The following is a 20,732-nucleotide window of genomic DNA, read 5'->3' as shown; positions in this document are numbered from 1 at the left end:
GCCCACTTGGGTAACACTTTATAATAATGTTTCTGTCATAATTCATGTATAAGCCTTTAGTTGAAGTGATCATCTCAAAGATTTCCGCTCACAATCTATGCTCATAGATTGTGTCGATCTTGCTGAAAGAAGACCACAAATCTATCGCAGAGATTTAGTTTAGTTTATTTGACACTCATTTAAAAATACACGCTACACAAGACATGCATCTTTAAAAAAACATCAAAGATATCACAAAAAGTCAAAGACTTGTTTCCATTGTGGTCCTTGGTTTCGACAGACAATATAAAAAATAAACCCATTATCAACATTTTAAAAATAATTTATTTTAAAACACTGGTAAAAAACGGTAGAAAACGAGACATTTCGGTGTTCATCCAAACACCATCATCAGTTGTAAATGCAGCAGGAAGTAACTCTGGCAAATAAATCCAAACAAGAAAAGTCACATGACAAGGCATGAAGTCACATGACTTCTTGAGATATAAACATCAACAAACACAGATCAGAGGAGGATGAGGAGTGCCCACATAGTCCGGCTCAAGTCTAAACACATGTTGTAAATTCATCCGCTCCCTAACCTGCACAGCTGTTGAATAAAACAGCACAGCCAGTGCCGCGGGAAGTAGGGGTGCTGCAGGTGCTGCAGCACCCCCTAGATTTTTTCCCCAAAAAGAAAAAAATATATATTTTTTTTATTTTTACAAATGTAATTAAAAATATTTTGCAGTGCACTATGTTCCTTTCTTGTTTAAGAATGTTTCGGGAAATGAAAATGTAGCCTATTTAAATAGAATTATCAACAATAACAATCAAGGAAGTTACATGCTTGTAGGCTAGAGAAGAAGAAGCGCGCATGCACGCACATGTGTTGAACCAACCAACAACCAATACGAATTGTTTAATCTGGCAATAAAGAAATGTGAACTTGACATGCTATTTTAATAGCCTACTCAAAAATGCACCTCCCACTATACAGCAAAGAGAGGAGTCAATGTTTCTTGATATATGCCATTCAGATCAGAATAATTAGTCTAGTCATTAAGTTTGCTGATAATATTTCTATCTTGTTAAGTCTGTGTCATGTTACCTGGTGTATTCAGAGCAAATAGGGAGATATAGAGCATTATCATCATGCTATATATCTCCCTCTTTGCTCTGAATGAGTGAGAAAAGGAGAAAATACTGAATAATTACATCACAACAGTATCCTAATGTTAATTTAAAATGAGATATTCCTCTAAATATGGCAAAAAAATGTAAAAAAAAAACGTCCAAATTTTTTTTGGACGCACCGAGAGTCCCTTCCTCCCAGCACCCCCTGCTTAAAATGACTTCCAGCGGCCCTGAGCACAGCTAACATTATTCAACTCACTATCTCAGCTTCTATGAGCTGAGCGGACTAGCTTCCCTGCACCATACTGGCTCGAATCCAAGGTTTGTCCTATTTACTGGAACAGCAAACAACGCATGACAAGCTGGTAATGCTTGTTCCAGGTATTAGTCGGTTTGGTAAATGGTAAATGGACTGCATTTATATTGTGCTTTTATCCAAAGCGCTTTACAATGTGCCTACATTCACCCATTCACACACCGAAGGCGGCAAGCTGTCACGCAGGGTGCTGGCACAGTCATCTGGAGCAATTCGGGGTTCAGTGTCTTGCCCAAGGACACTTTGACATGCGGACTGGAGGAGCCGGGGATCGAACCACTGACCTTCTGATTAGTGGACGACCCGCTCTACCTCCTGAGCCACAGCCGCCCACAGTTTCCCAACTGTTGCTATAGGTAAACATTCGCTTGTGAAAAACTTAAGATTTAGATTTCTAAACTTACACCAAAAATCACAAACACTTTCATTTTATAGTGTTGGCAAATTAAATGACCATGGTATAGACGGGATAATCAACTCGTATGTGTGCATTATATGATTTTAATGGACTTTGCCTCCACGTCGTGCATTAAAATCGTATAACGCACATCTAGTCGTTGATTATCCCTTACATAATGAAGGGTCAAACGGTGAAACGCACATGCTGCAAATTCATCCACTCCCCAACCTGCACAGCTGTTGAATAAAACAGCACAGCTAACATTATTCAACTCGTTACCTGTATCTGGACCATGTAGCCTACTACAGATACTTTTTGTACTTGCGACCTGTGTGTGTGTGTGTGTGTGTGTGTGTGAGAGAGAGAGAGCGTGCGCAACTGTGCATGTGTGTGTGTGGGTGAGTGGCACATCCAGGGTGGGAATGTGGGTGGATGCTAAATGTGTGTGGGGATGATGTCACATGCCATGATAACTGTCATGATAAATTTTATGTTATAGTAGATGTGTTGATGCCCATGGTGATGGGCTGGTGTTTCTGTATGTATCACTGCTACTGTTATCTGTATGCTGCAGCTTGAGCTTGTCGTCCACAACAAGTTTCTCCTAAGGGAGACCAAATAAAATAATCAATCAATCAATCAATCAATCAATCAATCAATACCTCAGCTTCTATGAGCTGAGCTGACTAGATTTCCTGCACCATACTCGTGTCCAAGGTTCACCCTATTTACTGGAGCAGCAAACAACGTTTCTCTTGCATGAGAAGCTGACGGGATGGTAATGATCTTGTCCTGTCAGAGGTGCAGGCTGATCTTCTTCTCCGTGGCCAGCCGCTGGATGATCTGGATCTCAAAGCCCGGGCTGTGAGGCTCAGGCCTCCTGCCAGCTCCAGCGCCGCCGTTCTTCTCAAAGTAGTGATGCCAGTTTCCCTGCTGGTTGGGCCCGAAGCCAAACACCGACACCTGCACACAGGTTGACACTTAAAACCCCCTGAGATTAATCATGTTGTTTTCAAGAGGGTCCATAAACAAACAACAATATAATTAGAAAGCAACAACAAAACTAGAGGGCACTCGGCAGAGTGCCTCTGCCATGGCGTGGTGTTACGTGAATCCGTTTGGAACTTAGGTTGGGCGCCTTTTTGTGATTAACAGGTTGACTCTCTAGTGAAGGATAAAACTTCTTGAGATTAGTCATCAGAACATAGGATCACTCACACACACACACACACACACACACCTGGTCACACATGTGCAGGGCGAACACCAAGGTCAGCATGCCGGTGGAAGGGTAGCGTCCATGACGCTCGGTCCAGCGCTCGTGAACGTAGTTATGGAACACCGGGTTCACCACGAGAATCTACACACACACACACACACGCACACACATATGCACAAACACACACACACACACACACACACCCCATGGCTCTGCTCACTACTCAATATCTCCATTGATTGATTGATTTGTTGGTTGATTTGATGTTAGGTTAAAACACATGAAATAAAAGACATGCGCATCTCAATACAAACTAGAACGACCGCACCGCGGTTTATGCCTCCGCCATTAGTTCATTCTTGTGTCCAAATCACCATTTGAGGCAAATTGGAAGAAATTCCGTCAAGACATTCCTGAGATATTGCGTTAACCAGCTTGAAAATGGCATTCGAGAGGTCACAGTGACCTTGACCTTTGACCTTTGATAACCAAAATGGAATCTGTTCATCATTGCGTCCAAGTCGATGTTTGAGCCAGATCAGAAGAAATTCCATCAAGCCGTTCTTGAGATATCGCGTTAACGAACTTGGGAATGGCGTTCGTGAGGTCACAGTGACCTTGAACTTTGACCACCAAAATGTAATCAGTTCATCCTTGAGGCCAAGTTAATGTTTGAGACAAATTTGATGAAATTCCGTCAAGGCATTCCTGAGATATGGCGTTAAATGAGAATTTCGGTTTTTTTGAACCTGGACCCATCTCCTGGCAATAATTATGATTTGGCCACTCACCCAGCGATGTTCGCGGCGTTTCTGGGCGTCCTAGCGTTGTTTTGAGATCAATAGCATCCAAGTCAGTCGTAAAATGGAGCTGATTTGGGGCCAAGTGTGAGCCTGTCTTTCCTGCATCTAAATAGCTATTTTTATTCCCGTTTTCGCCACATATCGCCATAATCTCATCCGTCAACATCCACCAGAGTGATATTTCCCCCCAGGCTATTTCCTGGTCTCTCCCAGGGACCAAATTACCTCAAACGTGATCTCGGTCACCAAGTCTCGTGAAGTCCCGCGATACTTTCCTGCCGACTGGTCAACTACAGGTAGGACACTTTGCGGTGGTGGTTTTAGCGTAACCTATGTGGGGTTTGGCATAACCTTCGTTATTTCGAATCCCACATTTTACGCCAAACCCCACATAGGTTACGCTAAAACCACCACCGCAAAGCGTCCTACCTGTAGTTAACCAGTCGGCAGGAAAGTATCGCGGGACTTCACGAGACTTGGTGACCGAGATCACGTACAATACATTCATGTACTTATTTCAGACAGACAAAACAATCCAACAAAGAACAGCCATCAGTACATACTATCCTGTTCATCAGTACATCCTATCTTCTTAGTTAAAATTGGCTACGTGGGTGGTGTCATCAGTGTTGATGTCATCAGTGATGGCATCAGAGTGCAATGCCAAATAGCACGAATAGCGCCACCTACTGGCAAACACAAAAAGTGGTTTATCTCGAGAACCATTTGTCTCATCGACTTCAAACAGGGGCATTGCGTTTGGGGGGAACTGGTTCAGTGCCGAATTTCGTGCTATTCGGCATAGCGCCAACTACTGGTAAACACAAAAAGTGGTTTACCTCAAGAACCATTGGTTCTCGGGGAGTGTGCTTAGAGGACCTGCCAGAGTTCAATGCCGAATTTTGGGCAATTTGGTATAGCGCCACCTACTTCCAACACAAAAAGTGGTTTATCACGGAACATTCGTCCGATCGACTTCAAACTTGGGGAGTGTGCTGCTGGGAACTCGACAGAGTGTACTGGCGAATTTCGTGCAATTTGGCATAGCGCCACCTACTGGCAACACAAAAAGTGGTTATCTCAAGTAGAGGCAGACCGATTTATCAGCATACCGATATATCGGGACCGATGGCGCCCTCATTTGGCAAATCAGTATTGGATAAAAAAATCCATATTCTTCGGGCTCTAATCTCGAGAACCGTTCATCCAATCGAGTTTAAAACAGATTTGTAACATTTGTATAAAAAAATGGATACTCTTTTTTATATAAAAATAAAAACATGTAAAATCCCAAACTATAAAAACCCACAGAATATTCTGCAGGAAAACTGAAGCCTACCTTGTCTTTAGCAGCCACACCTCCGTCTTTAACTTTCTTCAGAGTCCTAAGCACACAGACACACACATGCACGCACACGTGCGCGCACACACACACACACATACATACACATACATACACACACACACACACACACACACGCACAACTCATATTAATGTGTTTGTTTCGGCAAGTCACACTGATACACCAGCTGATTTAGTTATTTTCACACAGTCACACCTTGTCACGGTTGGGGGTAACACGTTGCATAACACAGTAGAGTAATCAGATTACTTGGTAACTTAACATGTCACCATTAGCTACTTACTCAACGTTACATTTCGGTACTTTTCTTTCAGGGGGAATTGGCAAAGTACAATAGTGCTTAAATCCCACCCTCTTCCGGGTTCTGCATGGGATCTATAGGATTATATATTTCCCCATCCATTTTTTTCCATTGACATTTTGTAAAATACTTATGAAAAGAGTTTTACTTTGACGAAGCGATTCAGCTATGAGACGAATCAGAACATTTGACAACAACAAAATACACTCTATTGTACTTGGCCAATTCCCCCGTCTGCTGACCTGGGGAGAGTTTTAGACTACTGTAGCATTATGCTTCCTCCGATACATGTGCAGCCGCCAGCCGCTTCTTTTCACCTGACAGTGAGGAGTTTCGGAGGTAAGAAACGATCACGCTATTCCCCCAATAACTTCTTTCCTTTGTTCACTTTCTTACTGTTGCCATAAGGTCCGCCATATCGTTTTCTAATGGGTGAAGTACTGTCGGCTGGAGCTTACGCCAGTGGGGAAGGCTTAAAGCAGTGGTTCTCAACTGGTGTAGCCTCAGGACCCACTATTTTCCTTGTCATGAAGTCGCGACCCAAATTTCAGATTTTTTTTTAAACCACTCAAATTTATTGCACAAAAAATAGTTAATTTAACACATTCACTGCCAGCTGTTTTTTTTTTTTACTGTAGGTAGCTTCTGCCAGAGGGGTTTTTTGAGGATTCTGGCTCATCTTTCAAGACCTGAGGATTCTTTTCTGCTAAGATTTTGTGAACACAAAATATCTAAAAAGAACTAATAGAATGTGTGCTTTCTCTGTCTAAAAGAGTTAGTTTGTTTTTTAATTCATTTTTGGCATCAGTAAGACGTCAGACATCTAAACAATAGTTTTGAACAGTAATTTCCTCCATAACAGCAGGAAACACCCCTCTCCTTCAAACTCCTCCCTCCGTGTGTGTTCTTCTCCTCTCTCCATGGCTGCAGCGGGCGTGTCACAAGCGAGTTGCTGCTGTCTGTGCTGCTGCTCCTGTCTGCTGGTGGCCGCTGGGCGAGTCTGGATGGGCTCGCTCGTTTCTTGGGGTTTCGGTTGAGAGCTTTGATGAAGCTTTTGCGATTCTGGTCTTATTTATGCTGCGTGTTTCAAAGTGTGTTGCACCCATAATCTATTATGCAAATTTGCAATCCCCCACCGCCAGCAACCAGCGCGAAAGCGAAAGCGTTTTCGCCAATCCATTTTACAATATGAGAATGGTTTCATCGCGCGTTCCCCTGCAGTTTTGGCTCGGCTTTTTCTAGTCTGGAGAGCACTGTTGCCACTTAGTGGGTCGGTGGAATGGGTTGTACACGTTCGGTGGCTCCCATATTTATATAGGAGATGTAAAAGGCTTAGATGCACGTCCCACCGTCAATTTTTTTTTTTTTTTTTTTTGACGTATCAACTCGTCATTGGCAGTCAACCGTTGGATTTTTTTTGACGTATCAACTCGTCATTGGCAGTGAACGTGTCAATGTAAAAAATAGATTGTCCCTCAAATAAATGAATACATTGTTAATGTTGAGAATTCGAACGGTTGCATTTTTCTCTCTTTTTTTTAAATACATGAAGTGGCCCCCATGTGACAAGACTGGACACTCAGTGGCCCCCAGGTAATTTGAGTTTGAGACCCCTGCGCTACACCATGGATGCAGCTTTGATTTTGAAGGTGGAGCGGACACATTTTGTACAGGTCCACATTCTCAGGCCCACCAATAAAAAAATAAAAAATAAATCTACAATTTTGGACGTTTAAAGCCAGATTTAGAGTAATATCACATTTTCTCATTTCAAGTAATAAGGGCTGCATTTAAAAATTACATACAGGGATGTGATTCGGCCAGCCCAGACACAGAGGGGGAGAGCTGGGCCCAGTAAGAGATGTAATCGGGGCGGCCCATTGTCACTCAGTATACTATACTGGGCCGGTCGCTGGAAGATGGGGCGGCCTGCCGTTCTCAGTTTTTTAACATAACTTTAGTTTTTGGACTTCAAAAAGTGCAGGGGTCCAATGTTGCCTTCTTAAAAAGTAGGGGGGACGTGTGTCCCCCCCCCCCCCCCCCCTTCCTACGTCCCTGAGCTACACTCTACAGCCCAGTTTACACCAAAGAGACAAAACCGTTGCAGGAAAAGTTGCATCGGTGTAAGCTGCCCATCTCGACTCCAGCCAGCTGATGGCGTTGCCAGCAATTCAGCTTGTCAAGTCGCAGAGGCTGGTTGCAAGTAGTTGCAAGTTGCAGACAGTCTCATTGTCTATCTTTGGTCTAAACTGGGCTTTAGGCTGCATGTCCACATAGCACCTGCGTCTTATTGGAGTGGAGAAAGTGCTGCCTGGAGCGCTTTTTGTGACGAGAAACAGATGATAATGCCTGCTGCTAGCTTACCAGCCGCTAGGGTTGCCACCTTTCATGCAGAAAAATAAGGGACACCCCACGCAGCAGGGGCCCCGCTCCTCAGGGCCACGAGCAAATGGTAAATGGTAAATGGCCTGCATTTATATAGTGCTTTTATCCAAAGCGCTTTACAGTCAGTAGGTACATTCACCCATTCACACACCGATGGCGGCAGGTTACCACGCTCTACAGGCACACCAACGGGAGCAATTTGGGGTTCAGTATCTTGCCCAGGGACACTTCGACATGCAGACTGGAGGAGCCGGGAATCAAACCACCAACCTCTTTTATCCAAAGTGATTAGTGGACGACCCGCTCTACTTCCTGAGCTACAGCCGCCCCACAGCACCACAGGCCCGAGGGAGCGGGGAGGCACCAGTGGTAGTAAATCATAACTTGTTTTAAAAAAGCATTTCTAACCCTAACCCTAACTCATAGATAACTTTTCAGTTACAAACTCCTAATATAGTATAGGGTTGTGCGATGTCAACCAAATAGCCATTGTGATGGTTCCACAGTGAAACATCATGATGGATGATGACATCGTCGTTGATGGGGGTGGGGGGGGTGCTAGGTTAATTAATGATTTATGAAGTTGATACAGTGCCGTAATGCCGTTTGGCTCTGCTGCTGCAATGCGGCCATTCATATTAACAACAGGACAGCTGAGCTCTACAAGAGACCGGCGGGCACGCTACTAACAGCACAGAGCCAGGCGGCTGGCGCAGTGGCTGACACTATACCAGCAATATTGAATGGCGCAAAACAAATAACGTTCACATTACAGATCCTGACCAACAACGTGTGTGTGTTGAATTTAACTAGCTGGCATAAAACTGACAGAATTACTGGCGGATATAACGTTCGGGCTTTTGAACCTAATGAGAGAGAGAGTTGAGGAAAGACAGAATGTAATGGGGCGATTTCAACGATTTCAGCTATTTTTATGCAGCAGGTCCCACCGTTCCTGGCGAAGAGAACCGAGTCGATGAAAAACCTCCCGCAGTCTTGTCCGCAGCTCCTGTTTGGGTTTGTGGAACACAAGGGGACGGGTATCCACTACTAGCCAAGAGCTAACCGTTTGCTAGCAATGGGTCACGAGAAGGACAGTCTGACTACCCAGGTCGCTGAATAAAAGCAGAGTGAGGTCCAGGGATTCCGTTAGCCGGCAATTGCCGGCTTTTAGCCGGTATTTGTTGCTGTGGGCCGGCAAATTAAAAGGTCACTGGCTCAAGTGGCCGGTTGAAAATATGCCAGATATATAAATTCCTTATATAAAATAGCCTAATATTGTGTGACCTATAGCCTAAGTGATGTTGCCAATAAGCTACGACTTAAATAGAGACATAATATTTTTCCGCTGTTATGAGTGTTTGGTGAAAAAGAAGCAGACGCTTTCTTTACTGTAGTGCGTCGATCAAAAGCCGCACACGCAGCATCAGTCCCACCGGCCAGTGCTGGACCCGCTGTGACTTGACACAGGAGGAAACCCAAATGTCAAAACAGACATCCCTTGCTAAGCCAGTCCTTTTTTTAATCTAGATCGTGCAACGACAAGTACTTCAGCCGAGGCCAGCAAGACGGCAGGAAAGTGTCAAGCACCTGCTATTCTTAAGAAGAAACAGAAGCATGCCTGCCGCAGTCAAAAGCGAAAGAGACCCGACGTAGGCTGTCAATTTAGCGGAGGTAAAAAGCCTTTTTACCTACGTTGGGCGAATCAATCAATCAATCAATCGCTCGTGCTTGTTGCCCGACGCTTGTATAATATGAGGAAATGAATCAAAATGCTTACCACAAATAAAGTCATTGGGAGCCGAGAACGAGTGCAGGAGAGCTGACGCAGGTGCCGCCAGGTGTGGAGTGGGAGAGATTAAGGTGCGTAGTCTATTGCTGGAGATTCAAGTTGTGTGTTGTCTGCACTGTCACACTTATTACTTTTAGCTGTGTTTTTTCATCAAGGCAATGTCCAGAAGATATGGGTTCATGAGTGCCTGCAAATGCACATAGGCTACAGTAGGAGCGTGCAGGTTGTCTGTTTCAATAACGAAAGCGTCCTTACCGAGAACGACGTGCCTGTTGAATGCCGACCAATTAAATATTCTTGCTGCAAAGTCGGCCTCTTATGGCTCATTTCCACCACATTTTACAGCCCTGCACAGCCCGTCACCACTCAGCTCTACTTGTTTCAACCCGATGGACGTTTTGCTTCCACCGCTGGTCATCTGCCCCCGCCCACACCTGGTCATCATAGCGAGCGCATATCTGCCCTCCGCCCATATTCCAAAGTAGGCTATAACATAACGTTACAATTAAATCCATACACAGAACTTTTAAACTGTTTATGAAATACTGGTGCCTCTAAATGACCTACAGTGTAAATGTTCCTTCTTGCTTCTCAACCAAGGCGGTCGCATCCCCTCCTCCTCTCCCTTATCTCTCCTCACTGCCTGCATTCGTCCTAAAAAGCTACTCCTTTGCACTGTCTCTTCAAAAACTACTAAGGAATTATGGAATTGATAAGCTGGTCTCTCAACGCAATTGATAAGATTATCTCCACGAGAAACGCAGGATCCGGGGAACCTGGCTGCCCCGACGGGACTTTCGCGGCGGGGTACGTAATGGATCCTTGGCTGAAATGGCGGGTTCTTTGCCTTGCTGTTCTCACCGTTGAGGACGTCGAAGATGTTTATCTATTTGGATTTATGATAGCAGGACACTTGCTACTCGGATTGAGCATCGCCTTTGTCTATCGGAAGATAAAAGTGATGGGGGGAAATTCTGATAGCCCATTATCATGGGTATGATAAACGAGGTGAGCCGTGTTGTGAACACTCAGACTATTTCGAATTCAGATCGCAATCAAAAGATGGATGGTATGATCGCAGATGTGAATCGCAGATTGGACCAGATCCTGGAGAATTTTGACATCCGGCGCAGAAGTGTTTAAGTTGGTGAGACGAGCCTGGAGTGGAAAGTTTTGGAATGTTATTTTCACTCCGCTAACCAAAACATCCATCACTGTTCGGCACCCCCCATCGCATGTTGGCCTTGGCCAAGGCCAATGGCGAAAGATAAAATCCCCATGAAGGGCCTCTGCAAATGAGTGAGCTCCAAACCCTCACTTCTCCCCCGCCCTAGAAACCTGGGGCCCTATCGTTGCATCGGCGCAGTTTCTAGGCCGAGCGGCAGGCGCAGATCAAAGCAGTGGGCGTGGACAGGCGCACTTGATATCGTCGTGCTGGCGCTAGATGCAGCCCAAAGCATTACAACCACGCCTTTTAGGCGTAAAATTATGCACTGTCATGCTCATTGGATAAGTGCAATAAACGAATGGCACGCTTGCCTTTTTAGCTCCAATTCCACTGGTCCCGCAAAACCAGACGAAACCCAAGCCTCTGATCCCCCCCCCCCCCCCCCCACCTCCCTTCATCCCGTCTGTCTCCATATATCGGCTATTATTCCATATTATGATGCTTCTCAAACCAATCTAACTGCAGTTTAAATACTGCAAGCATGTAAATACGCTACACTATAGCAATATCAAAGTGAAAATAATGTTCTATGCATCAGCTAGAAAAATATAGCCTATTAGATTGGTGAAAGTTTGTCCAGAAAGATATAATTTTATCTCGCCTGCTGCAGGAAGGATGATGCACATAAATATAGCCAAGTCATTGCATAAATGTGTTTTTATTGTAAAACTAAATGTGAAATAGGGCCAAGTTATTGGAGGGACATCACAGTATAGCAGATGCCATTAGCGTTCCGAAGCGCGTTCCGCTGTTACTTCTCTAAATCACGTTAACTCGACAAGGGGTATATATAGGCCCAGGAGGACATATATGTTTCACATAGGGTGGTGTTTTCATTTCGATGTTTTATTTGGTCCAATATTGAAATGTTGACAATGGCAGGCTGTGTTACCATTACACATTAATTTAGAACTACCTTTTATATCTATTTTGGCTCATTTGGTTGCTATTTAGTAGCGAAATGGAGAAACACAATGCATGCTGGGAACTCAGAGAGAGAGAGAGAGAAGGGTGACAGAGAAGAGGCAGTGAAGGAACAGAATAGGCCTGCTTTTCAAAAGCGCAAAGCGCTAAATGTACGCCAGGTCCCAAGATATCACTAGGCTGGTATTTAGCGCTGACACGCCCACTTTGGGACTGCGCCACGCCCATTCGGCCTAAAGCGCATTTGGCAGCCTAAAGCCTATTGCTATCTTGCCGAAACAGGCGCAAGGCACGTTTTTTTGCGGTTAAGGCCCGTAATAGCGCCGATGGCCTGTGGGAGAATAGAGCCCCTGGTGTTTAGACTTTCTGGACCGTACACCCGAGGCTGTCTCCATAGCGACCTGCTGTGTTATCGCTCAACATCCGTGGAGAGACTGTCTGTCCCATGAAAGGATTACCAGGCACATTTTTTTGCACTTCTCACAAGGACAATTCTGGACACTCCGACCACACATTTTACACACTCTCAAACACACACGCACAAATGCACACACCCCACCCCATCCAGGCCCCGACCTATACCCCCGCCTTGTTATCCCTCTATAGGTCCCTTGCATCCTCCCCCCCCCCCCCAGCCCCTTTTTCCTCAAACACATCCTGGTTGAGCTGTAGTAACCAGCATAGCCACGTGTGTTACGAGCTACTCCCTCCCCTACCCCCCGCAATTCCCCCCTACCCACCCTCCTCTTCTTGTTTTTTATGTCTGTTAATTCCTTACATACAACAACAAATGTTTATGTATTGTAAAAATTCAAGTGTGCCTTTATTACTATTCAAACATGTAATAATGTTACAAATCCTAATTTGAGTATTGATGGTGATACCCATCCATGTTTCATGTATGTCCCTTTTATGTTTTATGTTCATGAGGACCACAATGGAAATAAGTCTGAGACTTTATTGTGTTTTTATCCTCGGTGACTGTCTGTCTCTGTATTTGTTGACATTCACCAAATAAAGTCAATCAATCAATCAATCAATCAATCAATACATGGGTAAATGTGACAATCGGCCAGGAGAATGGATATCACTTTGTTGTTAGTCAAAACTCACATGCGCTGCGCGAGGGACGGGCGCGAGGGACGGGGGTTGCGCTAGAGTGAAGCCTCTACCCCGGCGGCCTCACCAGGCAAGACCGCGGCTTCACCAGAGCCCCGCCTGCGGCCTAGCGGAGCCGACGCAGCACTCAACTACAAGCGCTTCCTGAGCAGCGGACTTTTGGACAATTGAAACCACCGCCACGATTTTATTTCACCAGAGGCGAAGGCAGCAACACAAAAGACTGATGGAAAAGCATAACAGAAGAGAAGGTAAGCCCCACTAAACTGGTATGCAGCACTGCATTGACAGTCAGTAGGATAGACAGAGTAAAGACGATTCTGCCTGGCCAATCAGTCGTCTACAATGTCACCGTATGAACCCGGGTTCACAGAATAGAACCTCGACGAGGCAGGTACGAAAAGTAGCACGACTCGACCCCAATACAACCCGGGCTGTCCCCGTTTTTGATCGGTGGAATCAGACAAAAAAGCGAGACGAGCTGGGCGGGGCCGCGTTGATACCAGCGGTGGAAATGGGCCATTAATGACAACACTGGAATAAAGATGATTGACTATAGAGGCTATAAAGAATAGACTATAGAGAAATAAATGGATTCAAAACGTTTATTTAGGAAACAATTATTTTATAGCATCCTTTTTTTAATAGTGGCCGGTAAATATTCAATATGGTCGGAATTCTGGAATGTTACCGGGTGCATTGGCCGTCTGGAAAAATGCCTAGCGGAATCTCTGGTGAGGTCTCTGGCTACTGGCACGGATGGATGTGACGTGGCGGTCACGGGGGTGGAGCGGGTGGCTGTGTCAGTACCAGAATTTCCAAGACGCCTTCAGGCGTAATGGGTGGTTTTAAAGAAGTCAATTTTTGAGAAAAATTTACATTTATCCAGTCGGATCGCTGCGGGAAGCAGCTTGGCATTTCCGTTCGAAACGAAGTAAAACTGCAGAAATTGTATTCAAACAGATAATTAATCACGATGATCCGATGTAGAAGGCTCAGAGGTCGATGGGGTCGGCCCATCACGATGGTCGATGCCATCGTCCATCGTGTCAACCCTATAGTATAGTATATTTGAGAAAAATATGTATAAAAAAAAAAAAATGCTTTCTCTGAACACTTTTTTTTAACCTTTTTGTCTGTTAATGCGTTAGTAGTCTCGGCTCCCAGACATTTGGTGAGCTGCGCCACCAAACGTCTGGGAATTTCACTGTCAGAAACTGTCTGTCCGAGCCCGGCGGGAACGGCCGGCAGCAGACACGCCTACATTTATTATTAGAATTTTATTTGGTAGCGGCAATGCCATTTATCATAGTCCTAACACAGAGCATGAAGCTGATATGCTCCAAACAAAATTTATAGCTGTTGTTTATTTTACAATAATGTTTCCTACCCGGAAGTGGTCCGCTTGCTACTGTGAGTCATCAACAGGCTCTCTAACGTTAACCTCGGGAGTCTGGCTTATCGCTGGGGGAAAGACCTCTAGCCGCCGGGGCCGGATGAAACACGTCCTATTAACAGGTTATGTTTGTTTCTAAGTGATTAATATGTTTCTCCGCAAACGCGGCGATGTTTTGCGAGACACCGGTTCTGCATGAGCGTCACTGCCCCCAGAAAGCAGGCCCGCCCACAACACTCATGATTGGTTCTCCGATGCAAGGCTTCCAACAGCGCCACCTAACGTTATGCAAAGATTTAAATAGTAATATTCTCAGTCTTACAGGAGTGAAACGGATTAAGACTGAGGGCTGAGTCTAATGCGTTAGTAGCCTATTGAAGAAAGCATTTTTCCAGATTGGTTGAGCATATAACATATCAGAGTTGTTTACTTTCTTCTCATTTGCACTATAAAACTCTCGTAACGGACAAGCCCATCTTTTATTGTCACACGAACACCACAATACATGCATGCGGCCACAACACACTCATGCTGACGGTGGCCGGTGAAAAGTGTCCTCTGCATTTATTCATGTCCTTTCCTCCGAGGGGCAGGCCAGGAGCAGTGGTCGCTTTCTCATACAGCGCCCGGGGACCAACTTCGGATGGTGTCGTCACTGGTTGGATGACGATGACGATCTGATCTTCTGCATGTTTTTTAGTGGGGGGGTTATATACGGAGGAACCCCCTGGGGGGTACGGGGAGAACATGCAAACTCCACACAGAGAGAAAGGCCCTTACGACGAGATAACCCACCTGGGCAGTAGGCACTGAAGATATGGGGGGGAACACAACCACAGCGCTCACAGTGTCCCAGGCGAGAATGGAACTCACAACCTTCTAACTGTGAGGCGACAGCGCTACCGACTGCGCCACCGTACCCCCTATATTGATTCATTTAAATAAATGTTTATGTATTTCACTGTAAAACTCACAAATCACATCATAATAATGTAGCAGCCAATATTTATATGGCAGTATGCTATCTACAGTATTTATTTCCTAGTAAATACAACTGGATAGGAAATCTAATTGATCGGATTCTGATCAATCAGAACATGATGTCCAGAAGGGATTAAAAAGCTGTCATTACTGTCTCAGTCTCCGGAGTTGTTTGTGGGACACTGCAGGGTGTCCTCTTAACATGAAGAGAGAGGTAGGGCGTGCACATCCGCTTGTAGGGCTCAGGTGCAGGACAAAAAGCAAATAACATAGAAAATAAATAGAGTCCGCACACTGTATTGAAGTCAGCTCCCAGGTCAGTTTATTTAACGTTTCGACTACAAAGTCTTCATCAGAAATGAAGGAGGAAGTATGAGGAACACTCATATACAGCCGGTACTCAACACCGATTGGTGGAGAGAGACAACAAGGCAGGTGAATACATTTGTGTCAATCAATGCTCTTTCAAAGCAATACATAGAAACCGGTATACATTTGCATGTAAGTATATGTAGTACAGAGTACAAGGACCTTCACTACTAGCAACTGACAGTTTTATATAAATGCAAACCCAAAGAAAATAAAAAATATATAATATAAATCTATTCAGTGTAAGCAGTGTAGGTAATGTGTTGGGTCACATTACACACACTCCAGATAGAATTAAATAAGAGAAAAATCCCACAGTCTTTCTAGACCATGGTCAGGCTTACCTACACTGAGAAAAGGACAAGGCAGAATCAACAGTATATAGAGGACAACAACTATGTGTTGGACAAGATGAAATAAAGATAGTTTGATAAGGTTAAAATCAATTTAGAAAAGGGCGGTTTTAAGAGGGAGAAAAGTCCCAGAGTAACCACATCAACTGGATGTTTGAAAAAACAATTAAAAAACACTGGCATATTTTAAGTTCTGACTCCTCCCTTAACAATGTATTTTCAATTCCCCCACGTGTTGTGTATAAGAGACCTCCTAATTTAAAGAATTTATTGGTCAGGTCTCACTTGCGACAGCCGGCACCTTCTCATTTTTTGACTGAGATCCCTGATGGTAACTACAAATGTGGTAGATGTGCTCAGTGTAATTTCACTTACAAATGTCACACCTTCAACCACCCCATCACTGGTAAACGTTTTAAAATTAAAGGTATCATTAGTTGCTCCACTTCTAATATTATATATATGATCAAATGCATTTGTGGCTTGGCTTATATCGGGAAATCATTAAGACCTTTGAAAACCAGAATCTCTGAACATAGGAGTGATATTAGAACGCAGGATTTTAAAAACCCTGTAGCTGTACATTTTTTTCAAGCACATCATTGTATCTCCTCCTTGAAGTATATTGGTATTGAACACGTCAAAGTGCCACCTAGAGGTGGCGATATCAACTCCCTTCTTCTTAGGAGGGAGGCCTTCTGGATTTCAACTTTAGACACAGTCAACAGGGGCCTGAATGAGTCGTTTGATATTAGGGCATTTTTATAGCCTTTTCTTTGTTTTCCAACATGTTTATATCTGTGTATGTATATCAGTCTTTAAGTACGGTCTGATCAACTTTTCCAGTTGATGTGGTTACTCTGGGACTTTTCTCCCTCTTAAAACCGCCCTTTTCTAAATTGATTTTAACCTTATCAAACTATCTTTATTTCATCTTGTCCAACACATAGTTGTTGTCCTCTATATACTGTTGATTCTGCCTTGTCCTTTTCTCAGTGTAGGTAAGCCTGACCATGGTCTAGAAAGACTGTGGGATTTTTCTCTTATTTAATTCTATCTGGAGTGTTGGCTTTCTATGTGACCCAACACATTACCTACACTGCTTACACTGAATAGATTTATATTATATATTTTTTATTTTCTTTGGGTTTGCATTTATATAAAACTGTCAGTTGCTAGTAGTGAAGGTCCTTGTACTCTGTACTACATATACTTACATGCAAATGTATACCGGTTTCTATGTATTGCTTTGAAAGAGCATTGATTGACACAAATGTATTCACCTGCCTTGTTGTCTCTCTCCACCAATCGGTGTTGAGTACCGGCTGTATATGAGTGTTCCTCCTACTTCCTCCTTCATTTCTGATGAAGACTTTGTAGTCGAAACGTTAAATAAACTGACCTGGGAGCTGACTTCAATACAGTGTGCGGACTCTATTTATTTTCTATGTTATTTGCTTTTTGTCCTGCACCTGAGCCCTACAAGCGGATGTGCACGCCCTACCTCTCTCTTCAGTGACCGTAAGCCGTGAGCTTGTTGGCGTTGCACTCTACTTTTACAAGACTCCCATTTTTTATGCAACTTTCCCGAGACACTCGCAACATGAGCACAACAGAAAAGGACGTGTCTGGTGTCTTTGAATTCAATGAGACGGACTATGCACGCATTTGTTTGACTGACACTTTGGTCGGCGACTCCACCGCTTCCAACATAGCCGACACGGAGACTTTGAAAAGATCTCTCTCCAAACTACAAAGCAGAGAAACACGCCTCTATCTACATGCTGTCTCCCTCAGCGATTACCTTCGCCACAAGAGAATTCCCCGTGGTCTACGAATGCAAAAAGAACCCATGGTGGGTAAGAACAGTGAATCCTTCTGTGATAAGTGGTGCGAAATTATGAACAAATGCTCGTTTGACTTAATGGCACTCTCCATTCAAGAACTGTCCGATCAACTGAAAGAAGTAAGAACGGAGATTGAACTTTTAACACATTGAATGCCAGCCATGTTTTCATTCCTGTAGGTAAGTTGTGCCAGGGGTGTTTTTGACGATTCTGGCTCATTTTAGAACAGCCGAGGATTCTTTTCTGTTAAGAATTCATGAACATCAATCATCTAAAAATAACTAATAGAATGTGTGCTTTCTCTGTCTAAAAGAGTTAGTTTGCAGAGTTAGTAGTTATGTAGATATTAGCCGTTGAGTACAGCATGGTTTCAGCGTCTGGAAATTTATTCAGAGATAAATGGCTTTTTGTGAAACAGTCACTTTAACCATTCATTTTTGGCATCAGTAAGACCGTCAGACATTCTAAACAATAGTTTTGAACAGTAATTTCCTCCATAACAACAGGAAACACCCCTCTCATTCAAACTCCTCCCTCCGTGTGTCTTCTCCTCCTTCCTCCTGGCTCTAACAGCGGGCGTGTCAGAAGCGCGTTGCTGCTGCCTGCCTGCCTGTCTGCCTGTCGGGCAAGACGAGTCTGAAATGGATTACTGTAAAATCGCGTCGCCATTTCCTTGAATAGCTTGCTCCCGCGGTGTGTGTGTGTGTGTGTGTGTGTGTGTGTGTGTGTGTGTGTGTGTGTGTGTGTGTGTGTGTGTGTGTGTGTGTTCGCGCGTTGCTGCGCGGCTCTGGGGGGAAGGGATCTCTGTCCGTTCTGTGTGTGTGTGTCCGGGCTTCTGACTGTAAAATCGCCAAGCCATTTCCGCGGGAGGCGGCTGCTTTTGTGGCTTTTGGGTCCCGTGGCTGTGACTTCTCTCGGTCTCTGTCGCCACTTAGTGGTCGGTAAAATAGATTACACACATGCTCTTGCTCCAAATAGTTATCTCGAAGATGTAAAAGGGGTTGATTGATGTCCCACTGTCAAAAAAAAAAAATCTTTATGTAAGACGAGTTAGTCCGTCCTTGGCACTTAAGCGCTGGATTATGTAAGACGAGTTAGGTCGTCTATGGCACTTAATGAGTTAAAGACAAACGCTGTCACACAAACAATCACACGAGAGGTGCTTGATACTCTCTTTGCCGAATGTGAGAAACACAGACTCCAGTTGGAGATGGACGTTAAAGCCAGCAAAGTCAGCAAGTTTGAGCGTGATGCAAATGACTATGCCAGTAAGAGGGTCTACATGTGGAGAAGCCGGGAACAGGACACGCACCCCACAAGAAGGCAACGTTCCACCGTGCAACATCACCACCGACGCAGACAACCATGGAGACACCGAGGGGAGGACTACCATTCTTCCGCGTCCTCGTTTGACCTGGAATCTGATGCCAGTGGCGGCAGCTACACCAGGAATGAGCCTTTTTTAGGCGAGCGCCATCAGAGGGACACATCCTCATTGCCACCACCTCGAGGCAACAACCGAGGAGGAAGAAATGCCGGAGGGGCCAGAGGAAGAAGCGAGAGGACCCCTATCGTGACTCGCAGCAGACAGTATCTACCGTGATTAACCTTTCAAGTAGGTCCATCTCTGAGTCCTGTATTACAGCCCTCAGCAAGGGGCTGTCTTTTGTCCCGACTACCTACTGTAATGACTTTGATATTTTGGTTGATTTTCATAAATTTTTTCGTACTCTGAGACTAAGGGATTTTTTTGGTAACAATGAAAACAGAGGTTTCAATGCACAGACTGTCAATTCAGGCAATGTGAATCCCTCACCTGACATTTCTGTAGTTTCCAATGAGTCAAACATAGATCCACAGACACGAAACACCCCATTTAAGAAAAAGTCTAACTTTATTCCACCTAAACATAGAAATTCATCTATAGACACCTACTGTAGATTAGTAGAGAGTGAAGTCTCTCAACTTTTAGGTAAGAAACGTGAGTATAAGGTAGCCAACAATCTTTCTAAGTGTCAACGTTTAGCTCTACTTGAACTCAAAAAAGATACTTCTGTTGTGGTTCAGTCTGCCGATAAAGGGGGCGCCATTGTCCTGCAAGACAGAGTTGCTTACATAGGGGAGATCAATAGACAACTTTCTAATGATTTATTTTATCAAAAATTGAATGGTAATCCTACTTCTACTTTTAAAAACCATATAGACTCTGTACTTAAAGACCACCTCGAAAGAGGTAATTTAACTAAAAATGAATGTGAATATATGAAGGTAGAATATCCAGTGACACCTGTGATTTACATTTTGCCTAAAATTCATAAGGTTTACACTACTGTGCCACCTGGAAGACCAATTGTCTCAGGGATCGGCTCTCTCACTGAGAAAATTTCTTCCTTTGTTGATTTCTTTCTTAAACCACATGTTTTTGCTCTTCCTTCTTATGTAAGGGATTCTAGTGATTTCATTCAGGTTTTACAAACCTTAGATATGGTAGGTAATGACTCACTATTGGTCACTTTTGATGTTGAGAGTTTGTACACTAATATTCCACATCAAGGTGGATTGGAGGCCATCGAACATTTTCTCAATCAGAGGACAGAATGTATTCCCAGTACTACGTGTCTGAAACAGCTGACTGAAATAGTCCTCACAAATAACTTTTTCCTGTTTGAGAAATCTTTCTACTTGCAGAAATGTGGTACTGCCATGGGGAGTAAAATGGCGCCCAATTTTGCTAATCTCTATGTTGGCCTCCTTGAAAGCAACATTCTTCTCAACCCTGTTTTGAATCCCTTTTTACCACACATTAAACTATGGAAACG

General features: G+C 44.1%; 1 protein-coding gene across 2 annotated transcripts in view; it reads right to left on the bottom strand.

The window, feature by feature from the left end:
• Window positions 1-1,293: 1,293 nt before the first annotated feature.
• Window positions 1,294-20,732, bottom strand: part of LOC310780905 (CMP-N-acetylneuraminate-beta-galactosamide-alpha-2,3-sialyltransferase 1-like) — a 99,519-nt gene continuing 80,080 nt past the window's right edge. For both annotated transcript variants that reach the window (XM_083641425.1, XM_083641426.1), the window contains exons 7-9: window positions 5,194-5,239; window positions 3,073-3,192; window positions 1,294-2,795 (exon numbers count right to left, since the gene is read on the bottom strand). In XM_083641425.1, the coding sequence (XP_083497551.1) occupies window positions 2,628-2,795; window positions 3,073-3,192; window positions 5,194-5,239 (334 nt within the window). In that variant the 3' untranslated portion in view covers window positions 1,294-2,627. The remainder of the gene's footprint in view (window positions 2,796-3,072; window positions 3,193-5,193; window positions 5,240-20,732) is intronic.

The sequence above is a fragment of the Poromitra crassiceps genome (assembly GCF_964638095.1).
Source record: "Poromitra crassiceps genome assembly, chromosome: 8".
In the NCBI taxonomy this organism is placed as follows: Eukaryota; Metazoa; Chordata; class Actinopteri; order Beryciformes; family Melamphaidae; genus Poromitra; species Poromitra crassiceps.
This window is presented reverse-complemented; position numbering and strand designations above follow the sequence as displayed.